The following is a 23,289-nucleotide window of genomic DNA, read 5'->3' on the forward strand; positions in this document are numbered from 1 at the left end:
TGGAGACAGCAGTTACATTTCACAGAACACATATTTTCTAACATTTAGCTATGGGTTACATTATCAAACTACAGGCCTGAAGGCACAGTAACCTTTCCATGCTCCGGCAGCATTAATGTGACCTGAGTTCTCAGCCAAAGACCAGCGCAAGTTTGAAGAGTTTTAAAAACTGTCACAACAAAACTAATGATCATGGTGAAAGTGCACATTAACAAATGTGTGAAACAGCTATATCTATCAGTCATTTACACAGATCCAACTGGTAGAATTTGTTACAAAGCCACAATACATCATACCCTTAGAATGCAGTTAAAGACCCCTTGTGGAAACATGGCTACCTCGGGTTTCCTGGCCTTGTGTTTTGCGGTTCTTTTTACTCTCATATTCCACTGTACAGAGCAATTTAGCATATTATTTTAGGATCAGATGTCTCTGCAGCCTTATAATGCTGTCATTTAAACAATTCATCCAGTTTATTAGACTATTCAGCAACAAGTGATCCTTATTGCCATAGTATCATGTACTGAAGTTATCAGTAACTGTAAATGTCTGCACAGCCAATTTGGTGGTTTATTAGTCATTTGGCTCCCTTATGGCCTTACTTTTGTAAATCCCACATGCAGGGGTAATTTAGGAGGCTGTTGCACAGCTGTGCCACTCAAATAAATAGATTTCTCCCTTTGGATGCATTTTTTAACACAGTGGGGACAGGAGCAATAACACTGTGGAGGATTAGGCAGAGAATTTGACTAGTGATCCAGCAGGAAAGGGGGCCTGTTATGTGATAAATTAATTTTATTACCAGCCATTTGAGACTAATGCACTTTATTATTTTATTTTATACTAGTCGGCCTCTGTGACTTTTGTGAATGGCCTATTTTCCACTGCTAGCAGTGTAACAGCTCCAAACAAGACAAAGATCATTCACGTCAAGAGAACATAAAAGAGGGAAAGATGTCTTCAGACATCTGGATTTCTCATTCTCATCCATCAAAATGTATTTTAATTTGATTTTCACAGCAGTTGCCTGGGCTGTTTGTTTCGGAAACATTTTTTGCGCGTTAACAGCCTTGACTTTTGGGTCAAAATAATGTTTTAACTGAGACAAATATGCTTCTCATCTAGGCATTAACACTGCAGACATTAAGGAATTGAAGATGGGTGACCTTTTAAGTTGTATTTGTTATTCTCTAGCTCCCTCTGGAGGGGCAAAGTTGCACATACATCACACATTCCTCCAGAGGACACTCGTATCACTCCAGTTGAAATGTGAATTTCATGCATGGTGAAGACAGTCTGAATATAATTAAATGTTATGCTACATATTAACAACATATATTGAACTATTAACTCTTATTCAGACAACATACTGTTATCTTCCCTTTTAAATGATGGCTGAGTATTGCAGTAATTACACTTTTCAGGCACATTAAAATGAATAATAATCAGTCCACTTGTGAGACACACAAAAGACAAATCAGAGCCAAATCAGCGTCTTTATTTTACAAACAAACGCATTATTCTATTGACATTTTTTATATAATAAAAAAGCAATTTACAAGCTTAAGAACCAAAATGAAGCAGCACAGAATGATTATGAGTAAAATATATAATTTGAATAAATATATTTTTATTTCATGCTATAAAATAAATTCATAAATGGCAATAGATACAACATCAGCTCTAGCTAGCTTCATTTACTTCATAGTTGTACAAAACAGTAGAGTTCTGAGGTTCACAGTTGGGTTGTGAGGTTGTATGTAGAGTGGACAAAACAGGAGTTAGGGCAGATCTGTTGTCATAGTTCAGTTCATGGTCTCCACTGGTCCTCAAGCTTCAGCTCTGTGGAAAATATGGGCTCATTGAGACCTTGAGGCAGAATGTTTGGGAATGGGAACCACTGACTGAGGACTTGTTTCCCCACCTGAAAAGAAGTGCACAATTATACTATGGACATAAGATGCATGTCCAATGAGACCACTTTTAACACTAGATACCCTGAGTTCTAAGTTTTTTTTTGCCTTGTCACCAAATACATATGAGCCAGAGACATTATAGTGCAGAGTTTAGGGAGTTGTAAAAGGAAAAAGGAACAATAGTTAGATTCCCATCTGATCCTGAACAACTACAACTACAGTCTCAGTGCCTGAGGATCCAAAGAAGACCACTGAACCTCAACGTGACAACAGGTAGCCCACTCCCAAACAGTGGCTATACAGCCCAAAATCCCTTTCATTATTTGACACAGCTGGAGGTGCAACTCTGAACAGTGCCACTGAGTTGATGACTGAACCACACGCTCAGTTCTAGTGTTGCAGTTCACTGACTACCACTGGATTTTTTCAATGAGCTTTTAGATCACCAGCAAGCAACACCAGTTGTTCATTTATATATCGATTTTTTTTTTCCGAAGAGGAAGTCAACCTGTCCAAAGTTTCAAAAAATATATAAAAAATAAATCAATATCAAATTGTCCTGGTCCTACTTCAATTCAACAGCTCCCTGACATTCAGTTTGTTTAACATATGACAGGCCAATATTTTTAATATGCTTGATGATCCCAATACACCACTTTTAAAAAGGTTATTGCTTTTTTTATTTTTTTTTAAATAATACAGTGGACAGAAACTGACAGAAAAAAGCTATGGAAGACTTAAGATTTTTTTCTAAGCCTGTATCAGTGTTCGTAAACTACCTGAAGTGAGTTTATTATAAAAGGAATAAGGACGAGCTGCAATTTTAAAAAGTAGTCTGACAGCCTTCCCTGTAAACACTTCCTTTTGATTACTTGTGGCCCATAATGCTTCTCTTGTTCCTCTCATAAGCGCAGAACAAAGAGTTGACAAAGAGTCGATTCGAGTGTGTGTGTGTGTGTGTCTCAAGTTCAGTTGGATCTGTATGTGTCTACAATGACATAAGTAACTATAGTTCATGAAAAGCATTTTAACAGTTTCACCTCCATTCATCTTTGATGAATACATGGACTTACTCATTTGATAAGAACAAAAAAATAACCTGACTAGTCTAAAAGCACCATTTAAGGGGATAAAGGTCCCTACCCAAGTGATTGAGGCCATTATAGCTGAGCTCCTTAAGGGTAACTACAGAAATACACTAGACTGTCCGGATGGAATTCTTATGTATAATCAACGAAAAACTAAGTGCACAACTGATGACAAGAACTCAAGTTTTAAAATGATCCATTGGCAATTTTATACAATTTTGTGGTGGAGCAACGTGCAATTCAGCTACAGTATATGAGGGTAAGCTTGTTTTCTTTTTTCTTCCACAAATATTCTGTTTATCTGCTAAAAAAAAAAACAAACAGCTGTTACCTTGCCAGATGCTCTGAGAGAACAGAGAGGAAGTAGATTTGTGTTTCTCATGCATCTCCTTCCTTATTTGAAATGTCTAAAACTACAGTACATTGCAAAGATTTTCCTCAGTGGTTAGAGAGGAGGGATACAGTATAGTCTCTGAACATGGGGCAAAGGCTTGCAGGGAACAAGTCTGCCTCATTTGATTGTAATCAATTGCTACTTTATAATCAGTCGTCCTTCCCTGACAAAAAACAAAAACTAATCAAATGATTTTAAAAAAGCGATAAAAGCAGGGAGCAGAACTGAAGCTGAAAAAGTACAATATGGACGAGAATGACATTAAATATTTCTATTCATTCCTAGAACCACTTTACAATAAACCATGTGGCCGTATTTGATTATAATCTCTCTATTCAATCAATTTAAAAAGGAAAGAGGCACAGAAATCGAAGTGCCTGAATCTAAAATGTAAAGCTTGTGGCAAGGCACTAAGTTTAAGATGCCACTTTTTGTGAAGTATTCTCTCTTTTGTTTACATTGGCTTTAAACAATTACAATACCTATTGCACAACTTTTATATTGTCCACTGTTTATGGCTTAATAGATGAAGCTAATTATGACTTAGCTGCTTAATGCCTTCTTAGCAAATTGTTCAAATTTTACACAAGTGATTGTTTTAAGCTGGGAACGTACATTCCTTGCAAATAGCCATGAACTAGGCCTACATTAAAAGTAAGAACCTATTTTTCTTAATAAGCATTCAATTACGAAATACACGAAAAATGTACTGCTAAAAATCACCTATTAGTCTTTGGTGTGAACTCTTGGCACAAAATTACTTTAGCAGTTTGTACCTTGTACTCACAAAACATTACTGACAGTATCGCAAGAGGGCACGCATTTCCTCCTTTCCTCTACTGTTTATGAAGGGCAAGAGTCATCATAGGCATATTATAATTAGTCAGCAGCTGATTTTGGTGAGGTCAGATCAGCTGTCACATCTGTACAACACATCAGCAGCTGGCAGAAAATAAACTTGACTTAGTAAACATTCATCTAAAAATAAACTATATAGCTTGACAGACTGAGGGTGACGATCACCAAAAGTGTTAGTGATAAATCCGTACAAAAAAAATAATGAAAAGCTAGCTATACCGATTCTTGCAAAATTCCCTAAAATTTGGTTTGCTATCTTTACTGTCAATGAGTGAAGCGATGATGACCGCACATTCAGTGGAATAAAAAGGACTGCACTCTTGACGTAAGACATCATTGAGAAAACAAAAAATTCTCCCACAAAAATGCACAAAAAGTTTTTAAAAAATCATATGAAAACTGGGAAATAATCAAACTCAATTCATTGACACAAATTCAGCATGGACCAGATGGAACCAAATAGAAGCATATAGCAGGTGCTCTTCAAAAAAGTTAAACAGCTGGATGGCAAATAAGAAAGCAGGATAGCACAAAAAGGACCACCCAGCTAAGTATTAAATTTGCAAAATGCTATGATAGGATAATCAATCAGGCCTTATAAGTGCCTTTTTACGCATTTACTGTGAATGCAGATTCTTTTAAATCACAATGGAAATAAAACCAAGACTATATTACTAATAGTTTCCCCAACCCCCATGGTTCAAATATTATAGATAAAATACAATGTTGTCATATGCATGACTTGTAGCCAATAGTATTAATGTGATTGCAGAGTCTCATTTGAGCTCACATCATGTAGTACTGACTTTTTACCCGGAGGAAAAATCACGGCTGTGAGGATAGTACTACTCTGACACTGCCGTATCAGACTTAAAACAGAGATTAGCTAATTTTGTAACAGGGATGACACCCATCCTGCCTACTAACTCTGCAAAGTGCATCAATACTTTGGATCACCAGCTACCTCTAACAATATTTACCTCTTAGCCTTAATCTAGCCACATCTATGCAACACCATAAAGTAGGATAGACAAATGAGGAAAACATGTTCCAACTCTGCATTTGACCCCGTAACAATGCAGAGAACAAAGATCACAGATCAGACGTCCTATCATAAAGGTAGGGCAGAATGACAAAAAGGGGAAAAAAACACAAATTACTCTTTCAAACAATGGAAGAAAAACCATTTCAGAATGGCTGAGATTCCTTAGTTCTTTCTGTTTGCATATTATTGAGACTAGCATACTATTGATTTATGTGAACAGATCTGGAGCTGTTCTTAATGTGCTGAGTTGACAATGAGTACTCTTGTCTCTGTTAGACACTGAGTTTGAACGTAAAAGAAGCCTACCTCAGGACAAAACATGTTACACATATTATAATTCAGTATAAATCTGCCACCAGAGTATAGAGGAATACAAATGACTTCATTGTATGGACGTAATTCACCCATTTCATGGACGACAGCCTCTAAAACCGCACCTTGGCCAACAGAGTGACCTCTCTAGTAGTGATTAAAGATAAAATCCTTAAGTGTTCTGTGGAACAAACATTATAAGACAGCTAAATCATGAAAGTATACAGGGCCATTCTTTCTAATCTCTGCATTTGCCAAAAACAAACACATATGTAAGCTAGCAAATGTAATGTACTCCTAACATAGCACCTTCTTAATCATCATTTTAACCTGGCTGATCACCAAACATTTGACATGGACTTTGTCCCTAATCCATACAATCATCAAGGAATATTTCCCCTAAGTATCAAGGCTTTGTGTTGAGAGAATATTCTTTACAGGGTTTGGCAATAAAATACTGTACATACAACTGAAAATGGATTTCAAACGGTGAACACGTCTGTGCCTGGTAGGTTCTTGGCTATGAGGTAGAACCTGGTGAGTTTCATTTAAGTTAAAATACTGTCTTTTATGAGTATGTAGTTGCATCATGAGGTATTGAACAGATATGTCACACGAAGCTTTGCACTGGCAGAAAATCATTCCTTGTGAGTAAGTGACCTCCTGTGGCCACATGTGCAAAAACAGGTCAGGTAAAAAGGTGATATGACAAGCATCTTACCAGAGCTTTCACATTATCAATTATTGCAACATGCCTATATAACTCTGTAAATATGTTTAAAAAAAACATGGAAAGATAAAAAGAGAAATCATTTAGGGGGTCTTGATTATTGGGACCTCCTCAAAAATAGTAAGTTGTAGCTCCCTAAGTAACTCCCTTTGCTTGAAAGAATCAAATTTCTACAAAGCACCCATTTGCTTTCTGCATTCAACACCTAACTTTCACAAAATGGACAGAAACCCTTGACGGAAGACATGTCCTTAGCAGAGGGAGCTGATTCAAAAAGAAAAAAAGTCCTTTAAGTTGAGTTGAAATTAACATTTCTTAAAGCTTCCTTAAACCTGAAGCAGGACCTAAAAATCACATCTCGATGCTTGAGCCTCCTCTGGACTGCATTTTGAACTCTCCTCCATCTCGCTGGCTGGTGCCTCTTCTGCATATTGTGCCTCAAAGGCCATCCCCTCAGATGTATCCTCTTGGTCCTTCTGACCCGAGCTTCCCTCTGTCGTCTCTGGAGAGTCCATATGATTGCTGCCCTCTGATGCTCCTATGTGCTTCTTCCTCAGGTGCTGGTTAAGGGTGCCCTGAAATGGGAAGCATTTGCCACAGATCTGACAGTGGAAGGGCTTGTTGTCTGTGTGGCCCCGGATGTGGTACTCCAGCTGGTCTTTTCTTGTGTACTTCTTGCCACAGAATTTACAAACAAATGGGGTAATTCCCATGTGCAGGCGCATATGGCGGTCCAGGCTCCCTTTCTGATTGAAGGTCTTTCCACAGTAGATGCAAATGAGTCTTTCATTGTAGGGGTACCACTGACTCCGCAGACTACGCTCTCGCACATCGTTCTCCAACCCTGTGGGTCCCACAGCTGATTCACCATCATCTGAGCCTGGTTTGATATGACTGAGCACCCCTGCTGGGATGGCCAGGGGGCGCTTTCCCCTGGTTCGCCCACCTCTGAACCCACTGAGCATGGAGCGGGAAGGACTGGAGTTGCTAAGGTTGACAAAGCATGAGGAGGACAGCCCTGAGTAAGAATAGGCAGCAGGCTGGATGACAGGACCATAAGAACCCACACTAACAGCTAATATCTGTTCTCCATCTACCAACTCTGTGTGGTAGCCATCATCACCAGCTGAGGAACTATCTGAGTAAGTGGGCCTCTCAGTCTTCTCTATCTTCACATGCACATCAGTTACTTGCCCATCTTTGCCAATAAGTTCCACTTGCTCGGTTTCTCCCTCCATGGGAGCATCATGCTCTGACACACTATCACTACTGCCACGGTCCGACTGGCCTTCCTCTTGATGCTGTCGCCCCCGGCCCAGGCCTTTTCCTGCCAGCTCCAAGCGTGCTTCGGATCCTGCCTGACTCTGCCGGGAGTAGTAAGGGGGGGAGATCTGGGTAGGGTTTATAAAGAGGTTGCTGTCATTGACCCCATTGCGGTTGGTCTGCGAGTCGTCCTTCTCTGGGCTGCAGACACTAACTGGGAGGCTGATCTTGGAGTGGATGCTCTCAAGGATTTGGGTACACTTGTCAATGATGGTCTGCATCTGAAGAAAGCTGGCAGCAGTGAGGAAACTGATAATATCCTTGAGCTGCAGGGACATATGACCTGTGTAGCAGAATGCGAGAAGTTGCTCGAAAACCTCAGGGTTCTTGATGACCGAGATGGAAAGGCCACTCATTGTACTGAGAGCTGAGTGATCACGAAAGTAGGGTGAGCTGGCTGCCAGCACAGCCTTGTGGGCTCGAAATGGCTGGCCCTGAATGTGAACAATGATGTCACACAACTTCCCTTGCAGTCGCAGCTCATTGAGCTGGGTCAGAACCGTGTTGCTGAACTCCGGCACATCAAACTCGATGTAGCTGCCGTCGTCCATGTCTTGGATATGTTTCTCCAGTTTGTCGACAGCCTGATGACAAAAGACAAAAAAAAAAAGATGGTTTATTGAAATTGCAACATTTCAATCAAACCCCAAAAAGTCCCCTCCCCCTTAAATAGAATTGTCAACAATTACAAAATCACAACGGTTACTTAGTACAGGTTGTAACAAAATCTATGCCAAAAGAAACATTAGATGCACTGCAGCAAATACAGCATTTCATATCCTAAGCAAACTGTACTTCACATACAGTATAACCCCAATATTAGCAGCAGATAACACAGATATATTGGTTTAAATGTTAATGTTATCAAATTACAAAAATATACAAATTAAAAAACATTTTAAAATTGTTACCTCTACAGGACATAAATGCATTACAGGTAGTATATTAGTCTTATGTTTAAAATATTTAGTTGTACTCATATTTTTATCTTTAGTTATAGGGTTTGGTGATATGATGGTGAGACAATATACATTTTTCTAAGATTTCAGTTTATTCCATTGTAGCTCTCCCTTCAATATCTCTTTTTGTATTGGCCCATTCTACATTATGTTGCAAACCTAACAGAGAATGTAATCAGTATTGTTCACTCCTATTAATTATTCATGATAGTGTGTCCAAAAGTAACTTGCCATAATTGCCATGAACTCTCATATGTTGATATTGACCTCAGCCTCAATAATCCGGTACCGGCCAGGCTCTATTGTTGAGGAAGGAAAAGGAAACAATACAGAAATATTTAAAGAAATTTTAAGTACCCCGATTATGATGGCATATTGTTTAGGCTACAGATTGTCCTATAGAACATGGTTCATGTGCCCAAACTCAATTACTAATGCACAATTTTACATAATTCATTCACTGGCCTACAATAAAGATGAGTAAAAAACTGTCTTGCACGCACGCACGCACGCGCGCACACACACACACACACACACACACACACACACACACACACACACACACACACACACACACACACACACACACACACACACACACACACACACACACACACACACACACACACACACACACACACACACACACACACACACACACACACACACAGTGTAGGCCTGACCACCTTGTTACATACTAACACACTTTATAAATTGATTTTGGATCACTGCAACCATGTAAAGTCTTGTGTTATTTAAAAGCTTGGCCTACAAACAAACTAATCCACACGATTTTGTTCAATGTCTGCGATCTTCTTGACAAGCACTTGACGGTAATCACCTATTATGGCCTTGCTACATATCTAGAATGTCTTGATGGTAACATGGTGTCCAGTGTAGTGTGTCTGTTCCAGGAAGGAGTGCAAAACTTTGGCTTGCTGTCTAGAGTAAGGTGTGACCATGGCATGAAAAGCAGTGTCACCAATCAGAGGATTGAAAGGTTGTGGGCAGAAATAAACGGGATAGTAGTATACTACTATAGTGATTTGTTCAGCTTCACAGAAGAGAAAGGCATACTTAACTCTCTCCATGAACTTCATTTTGTTAACATTACACTGACCTACCACATGTTCGAAGCTCAATCCAAGAATTCAGAAACCAGTGAAATAACCATGTTTTATCTACCCAAGTAGATTGAAGTCCTTTTCAGTTGTGGGACAGGGGTACAGTTAGTCACATTTGATTTAACATAGCTGTACAAAGCATATTTCAAGTTGATGAAAACTTCAGAATGTATGATCATGGACCTCTGCCTGAACTATCCATGAATAATAATGTTGTTCCTGAAAATACTTTTAGTGTGAATGATCAGCCATAGAATCAATACATGGTATTGAGTTATTTTTGGCCCTTGTAAATTTTGTATAAAGTAGACCGTTGGTACATTTTAGTTCGAGAAATTAAAGACAGGTGGGAATAATGGTGTAACCTGATGGAGACAGGAGCAGCTGTAGAAATGTAGGTTCTAGACATCAGAGAAGCTACTATTTAGCTTGTTGGACTCTATAATGACAAAAAAATCCAGTCTTGAGTGTTATTGCTTGAGGAAAATTTGATTTGAAATATCAAAGCACCACTACACTGACAACCAGTTTGAATATCAAGTAATGATGCATGAAAGCTTTATATGTTATGCCAAAATTTGTTTTTAGAACAAGGCCTGGAGAAACCTGCCATAGTTTTCTCCTGTTAAAAAGTACAGTATAGAGCTGAAACATTTAAAATTACAGTGGACTTGCGCTGTGTTATAGGCTATTAGGACATTCATTTACTTCACCTTGTGAAATTAGTCTCACTCAAGAACACAATATATGGTCACACAGATTACATTTAATAACATTTTTTCAGGTTTATATTCATGTATTGAGCTAAAAGAAAGCTGTCAGTTCAGATGTGACATATTCATGTAGAAACAGAACAAATCTGCCCTTGCATCAGACACTGAAGAGAAAAGCAAATTGGGGAAAAAACGGAACATTGTTGTAGTTGAGTAAAATGTAAATACACAATACACTACTCATTTAATTTTTTTTCAAATATACTCAATTTTAAAGTTATAGGAAAATTATTACAAGATCATTACTGATTATCTGAACAGCTCAAGTGCATTTTAAAACATAACCTATAAATAAACATGGACTTCTGCCATTGGTGCCCCACTGGCTTGGTGCATATTGGACATGCTTAAGGTTGCCAGCAGCCCAAAAATTACTTTTGGAAAAATTGCAGTGTCACTTTCCCATGGGAGGGATATCGTTTGAGCCAAGATGTCTCCAAGCTTCTTTTGTCCTTCCTCTAGAGTCATATAAAAAAGGTGGATTAAAACAATAAAACAGCTTAACGTTCACTTAGGCACTAGGTATATCATTATTTAAGAATTGAGAAAAATAAATAATGGCCCACACCCAAGAATCGATTTTACACATGAAACCTTTATTTACCTATTCATACAAAGCATAACAAATGATGCCCATTGATTGTAACTTTGATTGAGAAGTAATTTATACTAAGAATAATGTATGGGCCCCTGGTTTTCCTACATTTGCCTGGGATATTCTGTTTACCCTCAGCATCCCGTAAGCAGTTCCTCGAAAAAGCAACCATCTGGTTCTCATGTGCTCGCTTGTTGCTTCCTGCCAATGACCAGCGAATATTAAACAAGTCATCCAACCTGTCAACTGTGAGTTGAGCTGGTTGATAACAGAGTACAGGATGAAATGCTTCTGGATACTGCTGTATCTTTGAGAATGTCAAGACTTTTCAGTCCTTCTCAAAACCTGGGAAGCAGAATTGTGTTTCGGAGAATAAGTCTTACAAAAATGCACATGGCTACAAACCCGTCCGAACAAAGTTAAAAAAACAATGTCAAGAACCTATACTTGTGGTGTTGAAAACATTTTGTGGTTCAACTGCGCTCTGCTTCTGAGCTCTGAGGTCAGGTGGGGAAACACAAGTATTTACACTGTCAGTGTTGTATCCTACCTTCCCCGGACTGTGTTGAGGGTCATCTTGGAGATATGCAGTGATATTGATGTTATGGCCTTGCTGCAAATTGCAAGATGCTGATGGTGCGACATCACTTGTCTGATGTCATATGATATCTCACCAGAGCTGTTCACAAGTCATTTTTTACAAGTCCAAGTCAAGTCTCAAGTCTTTGAGCTAGAGTCCAAGTCAAGTCTCAAGTCTTTGAGGGTCAAGTCCAAGTCAAGTCTCAAGTCTCTGGTCAAGAGTCCGAGTCAAGTCTCAAGTCTCTCGCCAACACTAATTCAAATTCAAATTCTGACCTTAGAGCTGTACAATCTTTCATCCTGATCAGTTAGCCTTGCGAGCACCTGCCCATGTCTGTTTTTGTGGTGTGCTGTCACTGAAGTTTGTATGTATGTATCTGTTTGTATGTTGAGATGCCCTCTCCTGAAACTGTAACCAAATCTACCTTCGACTATTACCTTGACCTAGACCTTGATATAGGACAGTATGAAAATGTACCAATTGTAGGTTCACTATAGAGAATCTACTGCAATGTGATGTGAAGAAACATACACTAAGAATTATTTCAATTCCATAACTGTATTTTCTTCAACAAAAAAATAATTATTTTAACAATGTTGTAAAATATAACAAAATGAACAAAACATGAACATCACAGAAACACTGCAGTTTAACACTGTGGTACAAACACATGTTCATTATTTTTTTCTCCAAGCTGCCTTTTATCTGCTGCTTAACACAACACACAGCAGGGAATGTGTGGGGATATTATAAAATATATATATAAAATGACCATAGTTAACGCAACGTTGTGTTTTTTAATAATTAGTAGCGGAGCCACTAAGTTAGTGGCACTAAGCATAATAAGAGTTGCGGTGGTTTCCTGTCTGAGCTTTCAAAATAAAACCTTTGCTATTGTGCGCTTCTTATTATTATTAACAAACAAATTTGGGGCTTGTCAATTACGGGAGAAATGACGGGAGGGCGGCGGGAGATGGTTTCGAAATATGGGAGAACCAGGGAAAACGGGAGTGTGAAGGCATTGTATCCAAACGTAATGATCTGAGGCACTCCTGCTGAACTTATCGCACTCGCCATTGTCAATGTCTGATACTGAAGATGCGCGCTTCACACATGGCGCATGCGCGTGGCATGACGTTGGTGTTTACATCTAACTCAGAGCCAGAGATCATACAAAAAGATGAATGACAGATAAATAATGAGAATAATAATAATAACATGAAATAAAGGTTGTTCGCGAGTCTCGAGCCTCGAGTCGAAGTCAAGTCTGAAGTCTTTTGAGGTCGAGTCCAAGTCGAGTCTGAAGTCACAGTTTAGTGAGACTTAAGTGCAACTCGAGTCCGAGTCGCGAGTCCGAGTCCCCAGCTCTGTATCTCACAGCCCCACAGTACAGTCAAGGGGGCATGGAATCACATTCCAAAGCAGTATAAACACTACTCAGAATGACTATTGCTGAGGCGTTGCAAATTGTTCTCTACTATGCTAAGAAGAAGGCCAGTGGATTGTCTTTAGATTGTGTTTGGACATTTTGCAACCTGAATGACTAAGATGAATCTACACAGCTATTGCCATAACCCATGTTACAAGAATGACAATTACAGGAAATAATATTGTGCCAAGGTGAAAGTGTAGCTTTTCACAGAAATTTGAAAATGTTTATAGACAACTGCACAGAACTTAGGAATAGAGTTCTTAAAACATATAGTACTGTAATTATTAAAATAAATGTCATTAAAACGGCACTATAGTGGTATTGGAGATATTCAATATTACAAATTGGACTTCATAAAAAAAAAGGAGATAAGGGCATGTGATGAAAGACAATACAGCATATCAAAAAGCCTTATGTCAACCAAAAAAGAAGAGATATGTATACAAGCTTTGTTTTCCAAATCATAAAATGTATCCTGTTAAAACTATTGAAGGAATACTATGCAACATGACTGCAACAGCAAGATAAACATAGCACAAAAAATAAGGAAATTTGTGTTTGGTAGATTATTTCTTTGTTGTAACAATGCTTCTTGGCAATAAATCTTATACCGTTGGAAAACCTGTTTATTTCCCTTTTAAATGGTGCTACATTTGTAAGGAACATGCACTTGTGGGATGAGCAGCAGAGCTGACTATGTGGGTTGTGCCCATGAAAGATTTGGCAAATCTTCTCTGCCTTCTTTGGTGGTGGCAGTATGATGGTGTGGGGCGGCATCGCCCTCACTGGAAAAACGAGGCTTGTCATCCTTGGAGGCAATCTCAATTAGATATATAGAGATGAAATTCTGCAACCAGTGGCAATCCCTTATCTCCAGTCTGGGACCGAACTCTATCCTCCAAGATGACAATGCTCACCCCCACAGAGCGGGGTTTATCTGAGACTACCTCCAGAATGGGAGTGGAGAGGATGGAATGGCCTGCCAGCAGTCCTGACCTCAACCCCACTGAACAATTGTGGGATCAGCTTGGGCGTGCTGTTCATGCCAGAGTGACCAACACAACCATGTTGGCTGACTTGTGACAATTGCTGATTGAAGAATGGGATGCCATCCCACAGCAGTGTGTGACCAGTCAGGTGACCAGCATGAGGAGGAGGTGCCAGGCTGTTGTGGTTGTGTATGGTTCTTCCACACACTACTGAGGCTCCTTTTTGTTAAATGAATAAATAGTTAAATTGGCAATATGTCTTGTTTCTTTAGACTTCCGTCATCCAATCCACCAAACAAGAGTCAATAGCAGAATAAGCTGTTCGGCATTGGCAGAGAAGATTTGGCAAATTTTTCATGGGTGCAACCCACATACTCAGCTCTGCTGCTCATCCCACAAATGCATGTTCCTTACAAATGTGGCACCATTTAAAAAGGGAAATAAACAGGCTTTCCAACGGTATAAGATTTATTCCCAAGAAGCATTGTTACAACAAAGAGATAATCTACCAAACAAATGTCCTTAGTTTTTGTGCTATGTTTAATTAAATTAAATTAGTATAAATCAAAATGTTCCTGAATTAACTATAAAACAAGATGAATAAAAGTGGTTCAAACCAAATCGAATTACAGTCAAACATTTCTCATGAAGCTCAAAATCTGCTATGCCCTCAAAAGCAGGTTTGCACCTATCTGGCCCTTCCACTATGCTTCCTAACATTGTGGTATTGGACAGGAAAATTGGTGGATGTCCGGCATGAACCAGGCAAAGAGCAACAGCTCTCCCAGTATTAAAGTCCGTCTTCTCTAATACCTGGAAATAATAAATAAAAAAAAGACATTAGTGCATGTACTCAACAGCTGGCACTCACACAATACACTGGATACACTGATAATCTGAGATTTTAAACATTATTCTCATCAGAAATGTTTCTTAAAAAGCAACTAAATCATCCCAAATAGGTTTGATTAACATCAAATAGTGAATAGTAATGCCAATTTATGATTCTAGATGATTGCTTGATTTTTGATGAGGCCCAGTTGTGAAAAAAAAGAAAGTTTTTCTGGTGACATTAATAGCCACCGGGAATCTATATTAATAGTCAGGAGTAAAACCATGTGAACATGAGCTTCTCTAAAAAATAGGGAAGCTCACGTGAATATAATAATCGGAAGTTATGCAAAAAACTAATACAAAAATTACACAATTCAGTGTTTTCCAATTAAGACAGCTTATTCATTCAATTACTTGGTTTCAATAAGTGCAAGTATTTAAATGTATTTGTAATGTAATAGAAAAACATACCTGCTGAATCAAGTGCAGATGGATAAATTCCCTTTCAGGCCCACTGAGGTCCACAGCTTCTTCACTCAGGGCCTGAGAAGTTTAAATCCCTTAATAGTTACATCCCATACAGATGAACAGTCTGTGTTAAACCTGCATCGGTGTTGATCTTTGCAGCAATCTCAGACAAAATGTTCTTATCAGGGATCTCTTCAGATGAATTAGCTTTTTTGAAAATGCAATTGTAATAAAAAGATAAGTAGGAGTAACATAAATGCAAATCAATTTTCGAGCCAAACTTCATCATTTGAGAAAAACACATACAACTTAACAGTAGCCTGCTATCTATGTTTTGGAAGCTCGCTCTACAAGGTGTGAAAAAATATGTTACATTTCTGATCTTAGAGGAACTGCAGCATGATGCCCAGATTCATGCAGAAACCAGTATCACCGTTTTGCTACCAAACGGTAGAAGCAGGCAAGTCTACAACAAACAATAAAAAATGCACTGGTACCACTGAGCACATGAAAGAACTTTAGTATTCTGTTAGAAATAGATATTTGTAGGTACTAGTTAAGAGTGTGAAGATAGCATGAGGGAGCTCTAACTTATGCATGGTTCTCCTTGCCTATGTAAAGGTGAGTTTAAAATAAATCAAATACCTCTAAACATTTTAGTCTTAAAGTGGTGTCTGAGGATAAATAGTTAGCTAGGTAATAGAACACAGACAGATTTTCTGTTGTTTTCCATCAGGTTAAAATAATGCAGAACAGCTTTCTACAGGAGACAGGAACAGTCTGGTTTCCCTCTTTTCCAACTGAGTGGACATTTTTATCATTTGGACTATGGTAGCACTTAATGTTTTTAACCATTCCTTGTTTTACAAGAGAATAAAATCTGACCCTATAATATTACCGTTGTTTTTGAAATTGTAGAAGGCTAATACTTAGCCAGCTACTTGCTAAATTTGGGATTTTAGCAGGCTAATGTAGGCTATATTACATTCCTTGGCTATTTTATTAACAAGGTATGAAGGGGGGATTTTCTGAAGCAGCAAATTAACATAACATTTGGACATCATAGAAAAAAACAACTCACCTTTCTTCTTTTGGACCTCCATGTCCCGAAATACTGGCGCGTGCTATGCCGAGCAGACAGAATTTGAGAATTCCCTGTTGAGTCGGTAACTGCTGGGTTACATGGTGCTGTGTGATCCCAATGGTTGAAATAACCCTTTTAGCTCTCTTTCCACATTTAGATAAACAGTGCTTGATACTTGACTACTATTGTTTTCCACAGCTGTTGCAATGGTAATGATCTCAGAGGGAGATGTAAGCAGATCCTGAAGCAACGAGACAGCTTCAGCCTGAGCTGGACTGTTAACCGTCATAATGCATTTTATGACTCCACCAGTGTCTCATCTCCGTCTTTTTCTTTTGTGTTTATTGACAGATGGCGAGCCATCTTGTGAAAGCAACTTTCAGTTAAAGTATGCTGACTACCAGATACATACATGCTCAACCACACACAAACATAGATACATGCATACACATACATACTCAACCACACACAACCACATACTGTCCCATGGGGAACTGGTCTCAGACTTTTGGACCAGACTGTCTTTGCAAGTGCTTAGTACTGGTATATATGTATGTGCAAGTGAAGTATTAAATTTCTGTCTAGGCAGCTTCTTCTCAAACAAAAGGAGTGCTCAAAATAAACTGGTTGTTTTCTTGGTGTACCACAACATAAACAGGATCAAGTTCAAGGATCACAATGAGTGGGAGAACCAAAGGAAACAAGATAATCCAATTTGAAAATTCAATACAACTATTTCAACCTTCATTTCATTGTTTGTCATATATTTATTGCATTTGTCATTCTATGTTCATTCATTGCCATTCTTGTTAAGCAGCAAATGGAAAGGAACGTAGACCAACTGCTTGTAACTGATAACAAAATGTACTGGTGTGTAACGTACAAACTGGTGAATCATAACTGTGATATGAGGGTATACGTTCCACTTGGCAGAGAGAGAAGAAAATCTGGTTCTATGTGGAAATTGAGCATGTGCCAAGTGTTCCAAAAAAGTCTTGCATGAAGCCTTTCTTTGAGGCCTTGTGGATATATGTGACTAAGTAAGTCAGTATTGACACTAAGGCAATCATTTTTGTACCCAATTATCAATAAGGCTGGCTGATCTATGTCTTTCCTGCTGGTGAGCATACGTGGCAATTGCCTCTCCCAGCATTGAAACACATTCACCACTGCCGCACAAGTACTCACATAGCAACACCTCACAATAATATATTGACTTGAGCTGGTCGATTCTGAGCAGGACTAGTTAAACCGCATTTTGGAGTACCACCACATTGAAATATAATTTTACCATACTTGCTACAATTCTTTTTTTCCTTTTTTTTTTTTTAAAGATTTTTTTCAGGCATAGACACCTTTATTAACAGTAGTGAGACAGGAAATCATGGGAAAGAGAGGGGGTGTGACATGCAGCCAAGGTCCCCCGGCCGGGATTCGAACCGGGGTCCGCTGCGTATGTGGCATGCGCTCTTAACCACTCGACCACCTGCGCGCCCTACTTGCTACAATTCTGATAGTAAAAGCAAATACTTCTGTTGCTAAAAACAGCGTATGTGTCAGTTCTCCAGCTTAACCCCCCCCCACTCCATCTGCCCTTCTTCCATCTCTCCCACTGCACCTCCCTCCCTGCCCCTCACCGGCAATTCAGCATGATCTTCTGTGTATTGAGTCCCTGTCAGCACTTTGGGAACGTAAACACTTTCTCCGGTTGCTAAAGCGTGCCAAGACACCTGTCCGACAAACCATATGTTCTCATCCTGGCGCAGAAGACGCAAAGATGTAGCAAAACTGTGGAGAATCTTAAGAAGGTGTGCATTACTTCCACTTCCTCTTTACCAACCTTCAGATACAGCATGTTCATACACTACAACATTTCAGCGGAGGCTGCCAACAGCATGCACACTGGAGCCAAGCTGAAGGGCAGCCAAAGAATGCATGCTCAGTGGTTGAGATGCACATGCTGGGTGAGGGTCACATGCTTGACTCACGTGAGAAAACCTGAAATGTTTAAAGTCTGCTCAAAAATTCCATCTGTGGCTCGAGTTCCTCGCCTGGTAATAAACCTGTTTGACACAGCTGCTTCATTTGGCTACGTATAAAAGATGCTGCAAATACTGTGACTGTCTGTCTGACCATGAGGCACAACTCTGGTGGACAGGCGTCACCTAGAGCTTTCAAGTCTATAACTTTAGCATGTCACTCAAAAAAGAGAAGAAAAAAAAAGAACAACATTAAAGAAAAATCTAAGTCAGCAGCCAAGCATTGTGTGCTTTCTTCAACATCAGCAGCATTTAACCTACTTTGAAAAACAGCTTGTGGGGCAGACCAGACCCAGCACAGAGTTGCTTAACAAGCAAAGGTTGGGAGAGCAGTTGAAACAGATGGTAAAAAAAAAGAAGATAAAAATAGATTTGATTTTGATACATTAAAGGAAAGGTATGATGCGGGGAGCTGAGAATAACATGAGTTATTGAAATTGTTACGCTTGGTGGTGAGCTCAGTATGCAGAGTCAAGTACTGTCTTTATGTAGAGCCCTTGGGGCTTTTTTTTCTTATTTGATTTGTTATGAGTAAACAACTGGAAAACCAGAAAATGCTGACCTTTCATTTCAACCGACCCACGTGCTTATCAGATGAACATAAGTGGAAGTCTCGAAGACTTGAGTCCCTTTTTTCAACAATATATTTATTCTCAAAATGCGGTTAAAAACGGCTGAAGAATACTCATAAAATGACACAATTATACAGTGATTCATACCAGTATGTCGACGGTGATCAAATAATCAAGTTCTTCTTAGTGACATGGTGTCACTCGGAGTTAAGAGGGAATAAGATGGGCGCTTCTTGTATTTTTAACGACAAAAAAGGCATCCTAAAGGACAGCTAAATTATATCTTCTCTGTTTCAAGCATCTAGTCACTACAAGCTAAATCTCACCTTTATTCTATGGTATAAGGTTAGGTAAGATTAAATTCTGGTGAAAAGTTAAGGAACAAAGAGTATGTGCAGAAATACACCTAAGAGCAGGATATCGTGCAGGCGTGGCGAGGGAGTGCAGGAAATCAAGGATAGGTTTGGATGCAAGGTTTGATAGGTGAAAGTAAGATAGCCTGCACGCCTGACGTGTGGGCTAAAAACAGGAAACATCTGTAACCGGTGATGTGATTAGACATATGTAACTTCGCCTATAAAAGATGGATTTGGGTGTGTCTTGTCAGTCTCTCTTTCTGTGCAGAATAAACGACTCCTTTTCCAGAAGTCACAAAGCTGTGGGTTGTCATCTTTTGGCACGAACACATGGTATAGACAAACCTAAAGAATTATACGATAATTCATATTAAAGTAGATTGCTGACAGGGAATCTAGCTGATTGACAACAGCAGAGCTCTGACTCTACTCTCCTATAACTGGTCCTTTCCCTCCTGCACCAGGTGTCCTGTTTTCTCGTTCACATGTTGTTCTCAGCGTTAACAGTGCTTCTGATGACCAGCACTAATTAGCTCGGATATTATCACGCTACACTGTCTTTTCCCTGGAGCCACATTGCAGTGATTCCACTATTTCAGTTACAGTTGGCAGTGACACATTTGACACTGTGCTCTTGAAACAAGTTTTACTATCGCCAAATGGTTAGGTTTTGTAAAAGGCTGTGTAGAAATCAAGTGAGGCAGCCAGTGTTGCTGTTGAAATGAAGAGGAACCCTGCATTTTAACAGCATATGTCTTCATGCGGTATCAGTTTTTCTGCTTCTAACATTACCTAACTGTAAAACATAAAAGTTTGTGCCTAAAATATCAGGGAAAACGATCCTCTCTAGAATTATAGTATGGCTTGGTAACCGCCTCAGATGAAATGAGTACAAACAATAACCTGTGACTCTTTTTTCAGACTCCTAAGAATCACCAGATTAACACAACAGACCACACGAGACATCACTTTATTCACCTGGCACCTACAGACTTTCTATTGCACAATCGTAACGGATTTCAGCAGGCGTTTCAAACCAATGCAGTTTTACTGCTTATCCCAAACAGAACCAGGACTATAAAAAAGAAAGGTTGGTTGGGTGCAAAGCCATAATGCCTACTCATGCAAAGGTCGTAATTGGTTTGGCTCCACTCTGTTCTGACATGCCTTGAAGTTAAAATATTCAGCCAAGCTTCAAATGCAGTAGTCAAGAAAAAAGAAAACAATTCTGTCGTTTTCAAACTAGTCCTTTCAATGACACACACTGTTAAACGCAATGCAAACTGATGTCACGGTAATGAAAGTAAACATAAAGCTTGTATCCTGGATGAACTCAGGTGTATTGAATAACCTGCCATGTACCTGCACTTTGTCCTTTCCTGTCATAACTTCGCGTCCAATTGGTTTACAAGTACATTAGTCACCAAAAGTGTTACTGCTTAACATACTGGTATCTTAATATGTTTTTCAGGTAAACAGATGTCCAGTGAAACGCCGTGGGTACATAAAGGTTTACAGACTCAATAGATACAGGCCTGCCGCCACATCATACACAAATAGCAGAAATGAAACACGGTTTACTATTATTAAAAGTCTTTGTTAAACATTTAGTGCGTTAACTTATTAACTACTAGTCGTGTTTACCCGTGTGGGCTTTATCATGCATGGTCCCTGGGGAACATTTGCACCTTCTGTTAATCCCATGGTACACTGCAGATACATTGAGAAGCAAATGTGCGGTGCATCAAACTTTATTGCAAACCATTCTGTTAGTAAGTTAGTTAGCTATGTTAGCTACTTATGCCTGATGGAGCAGCTGACGCTAGCGTTAGCTTGACCTGCACTTCCACCGGTTTTTGACAATTGTCTTCAATGTTTGTCTCTTCTGTGGCAACGTGTACATTTACGTTACATTTAAGAAACTGCATCGGCTCACAGGGCCGAACCACCCCACTATCAAGCAGCACACACTGGCTAACTATATCAGCTAGCCTTAAATCGGGCAAGCATTTCAGAAAAAAACGCAAACTTTCACCGACTTCGCTGCTTTCATGCACGCTGGATTACTTCGTTTATACTTTGCTCATGTTTTTCTAAATACACAAAAGCTTGACAGTGTATTATCGTTAAGTAGCTCAGTTACAACGTCGAACGCAGGTACAAACTATGAAAGCTACTGTGCTACCGCTAGCTAGCGTATGCTAACAGTTAGCGCTATGTCAGCTAGCAACCATCCTGCGTTAACCAGTGCGAGAGGCTAGCGCTAGCGGCTAACACTAGCAATTAGTTACTAGCGTACGACCGCTGATAGTCATTTCCCCATAACTGACAATAAGAGAAAAAACACGCGGACAGTACAAACGCATTATGTTCACAACCCCGAGCCAAACTTGAACACCACCAAACTCACCTTCTTGCAGATGAGCATTAAACGTTGTCCATTCCCCTCTGTAGCTCGCTAACACTACAGCCAGGCCTCCCCCCCACTCCAGTCCAGATGTGTCAGACAGTTGCTGCTGCAATTTTTTGCATCAACAGGAAGTGTTCTTTTGGCTCTTTGCATTCATTCTATCAATGTGTTTTGCAGCAGCCCCTCCCATGCTCATGTCATTGTTATGTACAGAGACATAATGTTCTTAATGCACGACGTGATGGGAGGACTTAAATATGAAGTAGCTGGTCTGTAAATTATTTTCAGCAAATTACGTGGCTATACTCTTATCTCCTGACTACACCCATCCCTGTATACATCTGCTTTCACTTTACAACATGGATGGTCGGAGAAAATACGAAAACTAGTTTATTAAATCTATTTGTTCTCATATTTTATCATGTTTTATTTACTGTAAAATTATTTTTGCTTTTGTGTGTGTGTGTGTGTGTGTGTGTGTGTGTGTGTGTGTGTGTGTGTGTGTGTGTGTGTGTGTGTGTGTGTGTGTGTGTGTGTGTGTGTGTTTGATTTGGTGTTCCTTTTTGGTTGTTGCATTTCTGTATTCTTAAATTTAAAAGCTTTACAATGACTTCATGATTTTGAGAAAATGCTTTCATGCAGATGTTAAGCACCTTGAACTGCAATTGTCTATGAAAGTGACTTGACTTTTCTTCATTTAGATGTGGGTTTGAGTAAATCCTTATTGCCAGCTGTGCACCATGACTCCCACAAAAACCACACACACACACTTGTCCTACTAATATGAACTGGTTTTATGTATTAGAAACTAATCAATTAGCCTAGTTAATCAACTATTTTGATAATCAATACAGTATATCAATTAAGTCCTTTTCCCACATTGTTTCAAGCTTCTCAATTGTGAAGATTGTCTGCTTTTCTTTGTCATATGTGATAGTAAACTGAAAAACAAGGCATCTGAAAAAGTCACTTTGGCTTTAGGAAACTGACAGGAACTTTTTACTATTTTATAGACCACAATTAATGGATTAATCGAGAAAGAAAACTGATGTATATTAATGTATTAATTCTGAATATTATTAATAGTGAGAATAATGGTTACTTGTAGCCCAATTTCCAAGTAATACACCCTGCTAAGGCCTGAGGGCAGCATTTGGTTACCAACAAGAGACAATCAGAACTGTTCTATTGCACCCCTTAAAAATAAAAAATAAATGTTGAGCTGAGTTATGTCACTCTAACACTTTTAAGGGCATGTGATCATGTATGAACTCATGATAAGCTTTGAGAGTCACATTATACCTTGATTTTTCAGTCAGGTGCTGTGGTTGATAAAAAGTTGTTTTGGGTTTTTGTTTGGAACTGGATTGTATAAACATTCATGGACACATCCTGTCTGTCACTTCTA

General features: G+C 39.1%; 1 protein-coding gene across 2 annotated transcripts; it reads right to left on the reverse strand.

The window, feature by feature from the left end:
* Positions 1-1,488: 1,488 nt before the first annotated feature.
* Positions 1,489-21,968, reverse strand: zbtb34 (zinc finger and BTB domain containing 34). Of its 2 annotated transcripts, XM_062417773.1 has the most exons (3): positions 21,882-21,968; positions 8,857-8,924; positions 1,489-8,250 (listed from the first exon to the last, which is right to left on the reverse strand). In XM_062417773.1, exons 2-3 carry the CDS (start codon positions 8,866-8,868, stop codon positions 6,688-6,690), a joined length of 1,575 nt encoding a protein of 524 aa, XP_062273757.1. In that variant the 5' UTR covers positions 8,869-8,924; positions 21,882-21,968; the 3' UTR covers positions 1,489-6,687. The 2 variants fall into 2 exon arrangements, with proteins under 2 accessions (XP_062273757.1, XP_062273756.1); XM_062417772.1 differs by lacking the exon at positions 8,857-8,924 and having other exon boundaries at positions 21,882-21,946.
* Between the last annotated feature and the right edge of the window lie 1,321 nt (positions 21,969-23,289).

Source organism: Scomber scombrus, chromosome 4 (assembly GCF_963691925.1).
Source record: "Scomber scombrus chromosome 4, fScoSco1.1, whole genome shotgun sequence".
Taxonomy (NCBI): domain Eukaryota; kingdom Metazoa; phylum Chordata; class Actinopteri; order Scombriformes; family Scombridae; genus Scomber; species Scomber scombrus.